Below are 13,465 nucleotides of genomic sequence, written 5' to 3'. Positions count from 1 at the left end.
TTTAACACACAGACAATACAATTTAGGATATTTAACACACGGACAATACAATTTAGGATATTTAACACACGGACAATACAATTTAGGATATTTAACACACGGACAATACAATTTAGGACATTTAACACACGGACAATACAATTTAGGATATTTAACACACGGACAATACAATTTAGGATATTTAACACACGGACAATACAATTTAGGATATTTAACACACGGACAATACAATTTAGGATATTTAACACACGGACAATACAATTTAGGACATTTAACACACAGACAATACAATTTAGGATATTTAACACACAGACAATACAATTTAGGATATTTAACACACGGACAATACAATTTAGGACATTTAACACACGGACAATACAATTTAGGACATTTAACACACAGACAATACAATTTAGGACATTTAAGACACGGACAATACAATTTAGGATATTTAGCACACGGACAATACAATTTAGGACATATAACACACGGACAATACAATTGAGGACATAACACACGGACAATACAATTGAGGACATATAACACACGGACAATACAATTTAGGACATTTAACACACGGACAATACAATTGAGGACATATAACTCACGGACAATACAATTTAGGACATTTAACACACAGACAATACAATTGAGGACATATGACACACGGACAATACAATTGAGGACATATGACACACGGACAATACAATTGAGGACATATGACACACGGACAATACAATTGAGGACATTTAAGACACGGACAATACAATTTAGGATATTTAGCACACGGACAATACAATTTAGGATATTTAACACACGGACAATACAATTTAGGACATTTTACACACGGACAATACAATTTAGGACATTTAACACACGGACAATACAATTTAGGACATATAACACATTGACAATACAATTTAGGACATTCTCTGTTGATCTTTGTCTGCTCGTATTCATCTCAGTGACAATCTTTGACGTGGACTCTTAGACTCTCTTCATCACTTTATCACCTGTCCATTTACTGCATCACTTTATCACCTGTCCATTTACTTCATCACTTTATCACCTGTCCATTTACTGCATCACTTTATCACCTGTCCATTTACTTCATCACTTTATCACCTGTCCATTTACTTCATCACTTTATCACCTGTCCATTTACTTCATCACTTTATCACCTGTCCATTTACTGCATCACTTTATCACCTGCCTTGATTGCATGGTGGTGGGGTCTATAGTACCACATTTTATTTAAAATTTCAAATTAAAAAGGTGGGAATAAGTAACTTCAATACTCTTTTCCACATTCATATCAAGTTGACCTTTTGGCTAGGAGCAAAGTGTAGTGTCTGTTCTGATACTAAACTTCACCTCTTCTGTCCTCAGTCAGTGGAGAATAAATACTTCATGGCTAAGGCAATTTTTATTTTTGATCCTATCCAGAGTGCGCCTTTTTGGGGAGCTGGATTTTCCCACATTAAAAACCGACCTTGTGTCCGACTCTGCCCTCATGGGGAAGCAACTAAATAGGTACATTCATATCAAGTTGTAGACAATAACTTTATTCTCTAACTCGCTGCATGTACTTTTAAAATACCTATATTTATTTAGGTATATATGTTTATATAGATATTATATATATTTATATAGATACTAGACTACCCGTGACCCGTTGAGTCAGTATGTTATATTGGCTATGGAATTAATGTATGAGTGTGACACTTGTGACGTAAAGAAAATAGTTTTTATGACATAACAGACACATTTCTATGAAAGTATATTAAAATGAAAAAAAGAATATAGATAGATTTCTATGATTCATTCTGTTTATAATTGTTTATTTTTGAAAAAAAAACCCTTACAGCCATTGAATTATAAGTGGTTTGCCATACTTATAGGTAAATATGCACTGAACAGATACGATAATACTTCAAGTTAATTTCAAATTTTGATATATCTTTTAATTTAAATGCAAAAAAAAACAATTGGGATGCTGAAAACGTACACAGTAAAACAATACGTTTTGTTGTTGCGTTGAGTATTTATTTGTAACGCAAATTAAAAAAACATATTTTCAGGGTTATTTATTTATGTTGGTAGTGTAGAAGAAAATGTATGAATGATTTTAAGAAAGGTCTATTAAAAATGGCGAATAAATTTACAAAAAAAATGAAGGTGGTGGGTAAATCGCCGTTGTAAAATGCTCTTATAGTTGTCAACGGGTTAAAGTAGATTTATTTGTAAGAAAATTGCGTTAAAATAACTTAAAAGTAATGCGGAAATGAACGATGTAAGAAAAATGCAGAAAGTATTAACAATTGTTTATTTGGATAATTTAAACATGAAAAAAAAACAACAAAAAAAGACAATTGGGACACTGAAAACGTACACAGTAAAACAATATGTTTTATTGTCGATTATTTATTTATGTACGCATGCGCAGCCGGAAGTTGTAAACCGGATGTTGGGTTACAACACCCGTTATAAGGTCATTTGAGGTTTATAATTAAATAGATTATTTGTATTTATATAGATATATATTTATACATGTATTTTATGTATTTATGTAGGTATTATATATATTCACCTTCATAATCAGTTAAAGACTATATCAATTGCAACAACAACAACAACAACAACAACATATACTTAATGAAATGGGGAGAAAAGTGGATATTAATTATGCATTCTTTTGTTTTCTCTATTATGTAGAGGTTATTTTCTTCTTAGGCAGCAAACTTTCAATTGATCTCTCTATTTCCTTTAATGGAAGGTTTGGCAACTATCGGTTATTTTGAGTTCAGCTAGATTTGGCAATTCATCATGTTGTATTAACAAAACAAAGCCACATGTCACACAGTACACAATAAAATCAATTTACTGAGAGAAACATTTGATGAACAAATAATTTCACAAAATGGACCTGTCAACTGGCGACCTTGTTGATGTGATTTAACCCCATTAGATTATTTACTTTGGAAATGTATAAAGTTCCATGCTATGCTGATAAACCAGGCACAATAGACTACTTGGAAGACAATATTTGCTGCGCTATTGCTGATATATAACCTAATTTAATGCATGAAAATTAGACCTCTGGATTAAGCCATATATGTGCAAGCCACAAGTGCAGTATGTCCAAAAGTGTATTTAAATTATAAATACCGAAATTAATTTTTTAAATAAATCATGTATTTGTATATTTTTCTGTGATTTAATTTTAATTTTAATTTCTAAAAAAACATAAGTTTAAATTATTTGTTTTGTTTTTAGTATTATGTATCCCCTCTTCTCTTTGCAGCTATGATCAATGTCTTAATTACGTCACCGATGTGGGTAGCAAACACCAGATTAAAATTACATGGTGTGAAGTTGAAAGGTTTGGGAAAATCCGAAACGCAGTATGTTGAATTGTATTCCGGTATCTGTGGTAAGTTTCTCTCTCTGGATTATATTTATCATGAATATTCATATAAGCTGATAATTGAATTGCTGAAATTAATAAAATAGAAATAAGAAAAATTAATAAAATAGAAATAAGAAAAAGAAAAACAATTTTAAAAAACGTATAAATCGGTATAGAAAATAGAAAGAAAAAATGGATTTTTCTGGTAGATTTTTCTGGTAGATTTTTTTATTCACTTTTGCATGACAAGACATATGTATTGGACTGGATAGAATATGTAGTTGATGAAATAGATAAGAATTCCTTTTTTTATGGGAGTTGTATTATAAAGTTTTATAATTTACTGGCTAGGCAAAATCAAATATTAATATGGCTGATAAATAGTTACTGAGAATTCAACAAGATATTTATATAAAAAGTCATTTATTTTTGGCTCGCATTAAAGGGCACTCTGATTGGGGAATAATAATTATGTTACCCAGGCAGTAATGTTCAAGGTCTATCATCTTGATTGAACACTTAAAGATGTAATAAAACGGTATAGTTTTGTATTTAAAGCTGTATTTAATCATAGCTGAGTTACTGGCCATGAGGTTAATGATGCTAGATTTCCAACCTCAGGGTTGTTGGTTTGTGCTGTTTGGTAGGTGAGTCAGTTAGTTAAGTCTATATTAATAAGCCTTGATAAAAACAATAGAGGCCTGTCTAGAGATAAATAAATAATTTAATTTAATTATTGTAATATATATGGCCATGGTCAAAGTTATGGAACACCAATGAAAAAGCGAAATTATGATTCAAACTTAAAGTAAGAATAGTTGAGTAAACATTAATAAATCTTTTTTAACAAAAATCAATATTTAGCATGTCTTTCTTTTGCCTTTAAAATAACTTTTATTCATTTTTGCATATTATTAGTTAAATTGTTGCGCAAAATCATTTACTTAATTATTATATCAATCAGTGAATTTATTTTGCCCTTACCTCATCAGAAGAAATACCAACAGTCAATCCATCAAAAGGAAACGAAATGTGATTTGACATGATTAGAATCTGAAAATTGGAAGGGAAGCTGCAAATACCTTTAATACGTTTCCATTACGCCATTTTGAATTTCTTTATGAAACAGATATTGTCAAGAATTGTAAATATCAACTGAATTAAAGGAATAAATAATAAGATGCTCAACACTATGAATTTTGGAATATCAACTGAACTAAAGGAATAAATTATAAGATGGTCAACACCATGAATTTTGGAATATAGATTTTTGTCATTTATTCACTACATTGCTCTGTAATTACATTGAGTTTCTTAGATAAGGATTGGTATATATTATAAGAAAATATATTTCTACAGATATATATATATATATATATATATATATATATATATATATATATATATGTAGTCATCGACATACAGTCCTGTTTCGTTGTATCACAACTCATCAGTGCTGCTAGACTAGCACCTCTCCCAAGCCGAGAATTGAACCCAGAACCATTGCGTTGACAGTTAGCAGTTCTACCGATCGACCCACAGGAGCGGCGCCCATAAATAATTTTGCCAAATGTCTATTTAAACAATCATCCGTCCACCATATATATATATATGGTTTTGGCCCAAATTATGGAACACCAATGAAAAATCGAAATTATGATTCAAACTTTTATATTTAAAAGTTAAAAATAATTGAGTAAACATAAAAAAATCATTATTTGGAATGTCCTACTTTTGCCTTTATAACAGCTTTTATTTATTTTTGCATTTTATTGACTAAATTGTTGCAGGTGGTAGGATCTAACCCTAACCCTAACCAGGATCTGCCACTCTTCATGGAGTTTAGCCTCTAATTTTTTTTTTATGAACATTTTTTTTTTTTTTACATAGTGACCACCACTTATCAAGGCCCGGAAGCCACTCAGGGATAAGGGTTATTGTAAGTACATTACGTTAGTATGGAGATTTGATGAAGTGTTTACTTAAGGGGGCGGTTCATTAGGAATTTGTTAACGTTGGACTTGAACACATCCAAGTTGTAGTCTAGTGGGAAGCAGGCAGACGGAACAGAGTTCCACAGGCGTGCAGTTCTAAGAAAGAAGCTTTGTTCATGGAATCCGCGTTTTGATTTAGGCACAGATAAAGAGTGGGGGAAATTTTTGATAGTGGATTCAGCTAGACGGATATTTTTCGTGAAAGATTGGTGAGAGGGGACCAGAGATTGGAGTTCAGACGAGCACCTGCCATGGAAATAACGATAAAACAAGGATAGGCTCGCAACGTCTCTTCTGTGGGAGAGAGGTTGCAGGGTAGAGAAAAGGGCATCCCCCACTAAGCCACAAAGTCTATTTTGTACTCTGTCAAGGCAGGATAGGCGGTTTTTAGCAGCTCCTGCCCAGATATGGCAACAGTATTCCATCCTTGGACGTACTTGGCTTTTATATAGATAGAGAATTGCATCAGTAGTGAGATATCTTCTTGTGCATTCTCACTCTTTTCCTTAGATGGGACCACAAAGTTTCAATAGGTTTGGGGATTAAGGAGATCACTTTATCATTGTAATCTCTTTTTTCTCAAACCATCCCATTGAGACTTTTGACATATGGAATGGATCATTGTCTTGTTGGAAGATTACATCACTCGGAATATTATTATTAAATATTTTAGTCAAAGAGTTTTGGTAAACCTAGTCCAGCATGTTAGTATTTTTATTTGTGGAGTTCATTCTTCCCTCACATGCGTACAATATTCCAATGCCTGAAGAAACCATGCAGCCTTAAACCATTATGCTTTCTTCCTCCAAATTTGACAGTTGGAACCACACAATCAGGATGAAATATCTCTCCTTCCATACAGCGAACATAAACCGCTCCAGGAGTGCCAAAAATTTGATAAAAAAGAATTTGCTACAATTTTTGAATAAATGTTATGGATGTGTATTCACATAAAAATTTCAATTGTTCTTTTCAAAGTTTAGGAAATAGAAGCTGTTAACTTACCTCAAAGTTACTTTTGTCAAACCAAACAATTTTGGCCCAATCATCAGGCGTCCAATTTTCATGTTTTTTTTTTTCAAATTCCAGTTGTTTTTTTTTCTTATTGGCCTGAGACAAGTATGGCTTCTTCCTTGCTTTGCATCTTTTTAATCCTGCTTCTAATAACTTTCTTATCACTGTTCGAGCTGATATGTTTTTGTTTGCAAGGGGTGTTCATTTCTAAGATTGTCTACCCTGGCAGTTGCCAACTTTTTATGGCTTTGTCTTTTTCTGTTTTTGAAAAACTTTGATTCCTTGTTTAATCATTGTTTGCACATTACGTCTTCCTGGTAATTTGGTCCTGGATATGACCTCAAACTATATCTAGTGATGAGGCCCCAGCTTGCAGGCTTTGGGGAGTGTGGAGGCACCCTTTAATTGACATTGCTCCCAGGTCCACTCTGACCCGGAGTGGTAGTACCTGTTAGGGTCCCAACTATGGATTAAATAGAAACTGACTTGAAAACAAGAAATATATTATATTAAAAAAATTTTTCTTCAAAATCTTTGGATTCGGCATTAAATAACCCGAAAAGGGTTGATATGCCGTAAAACAAAAACAAACAACCAATCCTGGTAATTTCTACTTAAAAGTATCCTTCATCAGATAAAGCAACAATTTTGATCTATTAAAGCTGTTTCTTTGGAGGCATTTTCAATTAAATATACTATTATAGCACTGGCAGGCATCAAATATTATAACACTGACAGGCATCAAATATTATAGCACTGACAGGCATCAAATATTATAGCACTGACAGGCATCAAATATTATAGCACTGGCAGGCATCAAATATTATAGCACTGGCAGGCATCAAATATTATAGCACTGGCAGGCATCAAATATTATAGCACTGGCAGGCATCAAATATTATAGCACTGGCAGGCATCAAATATTATAGCACTGGAAGGCATCAAATATTATAGCACTGGCAGGAATCAAATATTATAGCACTGACAGGAATCAAATATTATAGCACTGGCAGGCATCAAATATTATAGCACTGACAGGAATAAAATATTATAGCACTGACAGGAATCAAATATTATAGCACTGGCAAGCATCAAATATTATAGCACTGGCAGGAATCAAATATTATAGCACTGACAGGAATCAAATATTATAGCACTGACAGGAATCAAATATTATAGCACTGACAGGAATCAAATATTATAGCACTGGCAGGCATCAAATATTATAGCACTGACAGGAATCAAATATTATAGCACTGACAGGAATCAAATATTATAGCACTGGCAGGCATCAAATATTATAGCACTGGCAGGCATCAAATATTATAGCACTGGCAGGAATCAAATATTATAGCACTGGCAGGCATCAAATATTATAGCACTGGCAGGCATCAAATATTATAGCACTGGCAGGAATCAAATATTATAGCACTGGCAGGCATCAAATATTATAGCACTGACAGGAATCAAATATTATAGCACTGACAGGAATCAAATATTATAGCACTGGCAGGCATCAAATATTATAGCACTGACAGGCATCAAATATTATAGCACTGACAGGCATCAAATATTATAGCACTGACAGGAATCAAATATTATAGCACTGACAGGAATCAAATATTATAGCACTGGCAGGCATCAAATATTATAGCACTGGCAGGAATCAAATATTATAGCACTGGCAGGCATCAAATATTATAGCACTGACAGAAATCAAATATTATAGCACTGACAGGCATCAAATATTATAGCACTGGCAGGCATCAAATATTATAGCACTGACAGGAATCAAATATTATAGCACTGACAGGCATCAAATATTATAGCACTGGCAGGCATCAAATATTATAGCACTGACAGGAATCAAATATTATAGCACTGAAAGGCATCAAATATTATAGCACTGGCAGGCATCAAATATTATAGCACTGACAGGCATCAAATATTATAGCACTGACAGGCATCAAATATTATAGCACTGACAGGAATCAAATATTATAGCACTGACAGGAATCAAATATTATAGCACTGGCAGGCATCAAATATTATAGCACTGGCAGGCATCAAATATTATAGCACTGGCAGGAATCAAATATTATAGCACTGACAGGAATCAAATATTATAGCACTGACAGGAATCAAATATTATAGCACTGACAGGAATCAAATATTATAGCACTGACAGGAATCAAATATTATAGCACTGGCGGGAATCAAATATTATAGAACTGGCAGGAATCAAATATTATAGCACTGGCAGGCATCAAATATTATAGCACTGGCAGGCATCAAATATTATAGCACTGGCAGGAATCAAATATTATAGCACTGGCAGGCATCAAATATGATAGCACTGACAGGAATCAAATATTATAGCACTGACAGGAATCAAATATTATAGCACTGGCAGGCATCAAATATTATAGCACTGACAGGCATCAAATATTATAGCACTGACAGGCATCAAATATTAAAGCACTGGCAGGCATCAAATATTATAGCACTGGCAGGCATCAAATATTATAGCACTGGCAGGAATCAAATATTATAGCACTGACAGGAATCAAATATTATAGCACTGGCAGGCATCAAATATTATAGCACTGGCAGGCATCAAATATTATAGCACTGGCAAGCATCAAATATTATAGCACTGGCAGGCATCAAATATTATAGCACTGACAGGAATCAAATATTATAGCACTGACAGGAATCAAATATTATAGCACTGACAGGAATCAAATATTATAGCACTGGCAGGCATCAAATATTATAGCACTGACAGGAATCAAATATTATAGCACTGACAGGAATCAAATATTATAGCACTGACAAGCATCAAATATTATAGTCCTGGCAGGAATCAAATATTATAGCACTGGCAGGAATCAAATATTATAGCACTGGCAGGCATCAAATATTATAGCACTGGCAGGCATCAAATATTATAGCACTGGCAGGAATCAAATATTATAGCACTGGCAGGCATCAAATATTATAGCACTGACAGGAATCAAATATTATAGCACTGACAGGAATCAAATATTATAGCACTGGCAGGCATCAAATATTATAGCACTGACAGGCATCAAATATTATAGCACTGACAGGCATCAAATATTATAGCACTGGCAGGCATCAAATATTATAGCACTGGCAGGAATCAAATATTATAGCACTGGCAGGCATCAAATATTATAGCACTGGCAGGCATCAAATATTATAGCACTGGCAGGCATCAAATATTATAGCACTGGCAGGAATAAAATATTATAGCACTGGCAGGCATCAAATATTATAGCACTGGCAGGCATCAAATATTATAGCACTGGCAGGCATCAAATATTATAGCACTGGCAGGAATCAAATATTATAGCACTGGCAGGCATCAAATATTCTAGCACTGGCAGGCATCAAATATTATAGCACTGGCAGGCATCAAATATTATAGCACTGGCAGGAATCAAATATTATAGCACTGGCAGGCATCAAATATTATAGCACTGGCAGGCATCAAATATTATAGCACTGGCAGGAATAAAATATTATAGCACTGGCAGGAATCAAATATTATAGCACTGGCAGGCATCAAATATTATAGCACTGGCAGGCATCAAATATTATAGCACTGGCAGGAATCAAATATTATAGCACTGACAGGCATCAAATATTATAGCACTGGCAGGAATCAAATATTATAGCACTGGCAGGCATCAAATATTATAGCACTGGCAGGAATCAAATATTATAGCACTGGCAGGAATCAAATATTATAGCACTGGCAGGCATCAAATATTATAGCACTGGCAGGAATAAAATATTATAGCACTGGCAGGCATCAAATATTATAGCACTGGCAGGAATCAAATATTATAGCACTGGCAGGAATCAAATATTATAGCACTGGCAGGAATAAAATATTATAGCACTGGCAGGAATCAAATATTATAGCACTGGCAGGCATCAAATATTATAGCACTGGCAGGCATCAAATATTATAGCACTGGCAGGAATCAAATATTATAGCACTGGCAGGCATCAAATATTATAGCACTGGCAGGCATCAAATATTATAGCACTGGCAGGCATCAAATATTATAGCACTGGCAGGCATCAAATATTATAGCACTGGCAGGCATCAAATATTATAGCACTGGCAGGAATCAAATATTATAGCACTGACAGGAATCAAATATTATAGCACTGGCAGGAATCAAATATTATAGCACTGGCAGGCATCAAATATTATAGCACTGACAGGAATCAAATATTATAGCACTGACAGGAATCAAATATTATAGCACTGGCAGGCATCAAATATTATAGCACTGACAGGCATCAAATATTATAGCACTGACAGGCATCAAATATTATAGCACTGGCAGGCATCAAATATTATAGCACTGGCAGGAATCAAATATTATAGCACTGGCAGGCATCAAATATTATAGCACTGGCAGGCATCAAATATTATAGCACTGGCAGGCATCAAATATTATAGCACTGGCAGGAATAAAATATTATAGCACTGGCAGGCATCAAATATTATAGCACTGGCAGGCATCAAATATTATAGCACTGGCAGGCATCAAATATTATAGCACTGGCAGGAATCAAATATTATAGCACTGGCAGGAATCAAATATTATAGCACTGGCAGGCATCAAATATCATAGCACTGACAGGCATCAAATATTATAGCACTGACAGGCATCAAATATTATAGCACTGGCAGGCATCAAATATTATAGCACTGGCAGGCATCAAATATTATAGCACTGGCAGGAATCAAATATTATAGCACTGGCAGGCATCAAATATTATAGCACTGGCAGGCATCAAATATTATAGCACTGACAGGAATCAAATATTATAGCACTGACAGGCATCAAATATTATAGCACTGGCAGGCATCAAATATTATAGCACTGGCAGGCATCAAATATTATAGCACTGGCAGGAATCAAATATTATAGCACTGGCAGGCATCAAATATTATAGCACTGGCAGGCATCAAATATTATAGCACTGACAGGAATCAAATATTATAGCACTGACAGGCATCAAATATTATAGCACTGGCAGGCATCAAATATTATAGCACTGACAGGAATCAAATATTATAGCACTGGCAGGCATCAAATATTATAGCACTGACAGGAATCAAATATTATAGCACTGACAGGCATCAAATATTATAGCACTGGCAGGCATCAAATATTATAGCACTGACAGGAATCAAATATTATAGCACTGGCAGGCATCAAATATTATAGCACTGACAGGAATCAAATATTATAGCACTGACAGGCATCAAATATTATAGCACTGGCAGGCATCAAATATTATAGCACTGGCAGGCATCAAATATTATAGCACTGACAGGAATCAAATATTATAGCACTGACAGGCATCAAATATTATAGCACTGGCAGGCATCAAATATTATAGCACTGACAGGAATCAAATATTATAGCACTGGCAGGCATCAAATATTATAGCACTGACAGGAATCAAATATTATAGCACTGACAGGCATCAAATATTATAGCACTGGCAGGCATCAAATATTATAGCACTGGCAGGCATCAAATATTATAGCACTGGCAGGAATCAAATATTATAGCACTGGCAGGAATCAAATATTATAGCACTGGCAGGCATCAAATATTATAGCACTGACAGGCATCAAATATTATAGCACTGACAGGCATCAAATATTATAGCACTGGCAGGCATCAAATATTATAGCACTGGCAGGCATCAAATATTATAGCACTGGCAGGCATCAAATATTATAGCACTGGCAGGCATCAAATATTATAGCACTGGCAGGCATCAAATATTATAGCACTGGCAGGAATAAAATATTATAGCACTGGCAGGAATCAAATATTATAGCACTGGCAGGCATCAAATATTATAGCACTGGCAGGCATCAAATATTATAGCACTGGCAGGAATCAAATATTATAGCACTGACAGGAATCAAATATTATAGCACTGGCAGGCATCAAATATTATAGCACTGGCAGGCATCAAATATTATAGCACTGGCAGGCATCAAATATTATAGCACTGACAGGAATCAAATATTATAGCACTGGCAGGCATCAAATATTATAGCACTGACAGGAATCAAATATTATAGCACTGACAGGCATCAAATATTATAGCACTGGCAGGCATCAAATATTATAGCACTGGCAGGCATCAAATATTATAGCACTGACAGGAATCAAATATTATAGCACTGACAGGCATCAAATATTATAGCACTGGCAGGCATCAAATATTATAGCACTGACAGGAATCAAATATTATAGCACTGGCAGGCATCAAATATTATAGCACTGACAGGAATCAAATATTATAGCACTGACAGGCATCAAATATTATAGCACTGGCAGGCATCAAATATTATAGCACTGGCAGGCATCAAATATTATAGCACTGGCAGGAATAAAATATTATAGCACTGACAGGAATCAAATATTATAGCACTGGCAGGCATCAAATATTATAGCACTGACAGGAATCAAATATTATAGCACTGGCAGGCATCAAATATTATAGCACTGGCAGGCATCAAATATTATAGCACTGGCAGGAATCAAATATTATAGCACTGACAGGAATCAAATATTATAGCACTGACAGGAATCAAATATTATAGCACTGACAGGAATCAAATATTATAGCACTGGCAGGCATCAAATATTATAGCACTGGCAGGCATCAAATATTATAGCACTGGCAGGAATCAAATATTATAGCACTGACAGGAATCAAATATTATAGCACTGGCAGGCATCAAATATTATAGCACTGACAGGAATCAAATATTATAGCACTGGCAGGCATCAAATATTATAGCACTGGCAGGCATCAAATATTATAGCACTGGCAGGAATCAAATATTATAGCACTGACAGGAATCAAATATTATAGCACTGGCAGGAATCAAATATTATAGCACTGACAGGAATCAAATATTATAGCACTGGCAGGCATCAAATATTATAGCACTGACAGGAATCAAATA

At 34.4% G+C, this 13,465-nt stretch overlaps 1 protein-coding gene across 1 annotated transcript in view; it reads left to right on the top strand.

Annotated features, from left to right (window-relative positions):
• Window positions 1–13,465, top strand: part of LOC145258093 (peroxisomal membrane protein PMP34-like) — a 112,008-nt gene that overhangs the window by 57,514 nt on the left and 41,029 nt on the right. The window contains exon 5 of the mRNA XM_080115830.1: window positions 3,305–3,433. Coding sequence (XP_079971956.1) covers window positions 3,305–3,433 — 129 coding nt within the window. The remainder of the gene's footprint in view (window positions 1–3,304; window positions 3,434–13,465) is intronic.

This window comes from Euprymna scolopes, chromosome 33 (genome assembly GCF_053919585.1).
Source record: "Euprymna scolopes isolate OS-2025 chromosome 33, ASM5391958v1, whole genome shotgun sequence".
NCBI lineage: Eukaryota > Metazoa > Mollusca > Cephalopoda > Sepiida > Sepiolidae > Euprymna > Euprymna scolopes.
The sequence above is the reverse complement of the archived record's forward strand: the minus strand, read 5'-3'. Positions and strand labels throughout refer to the sequence as shown.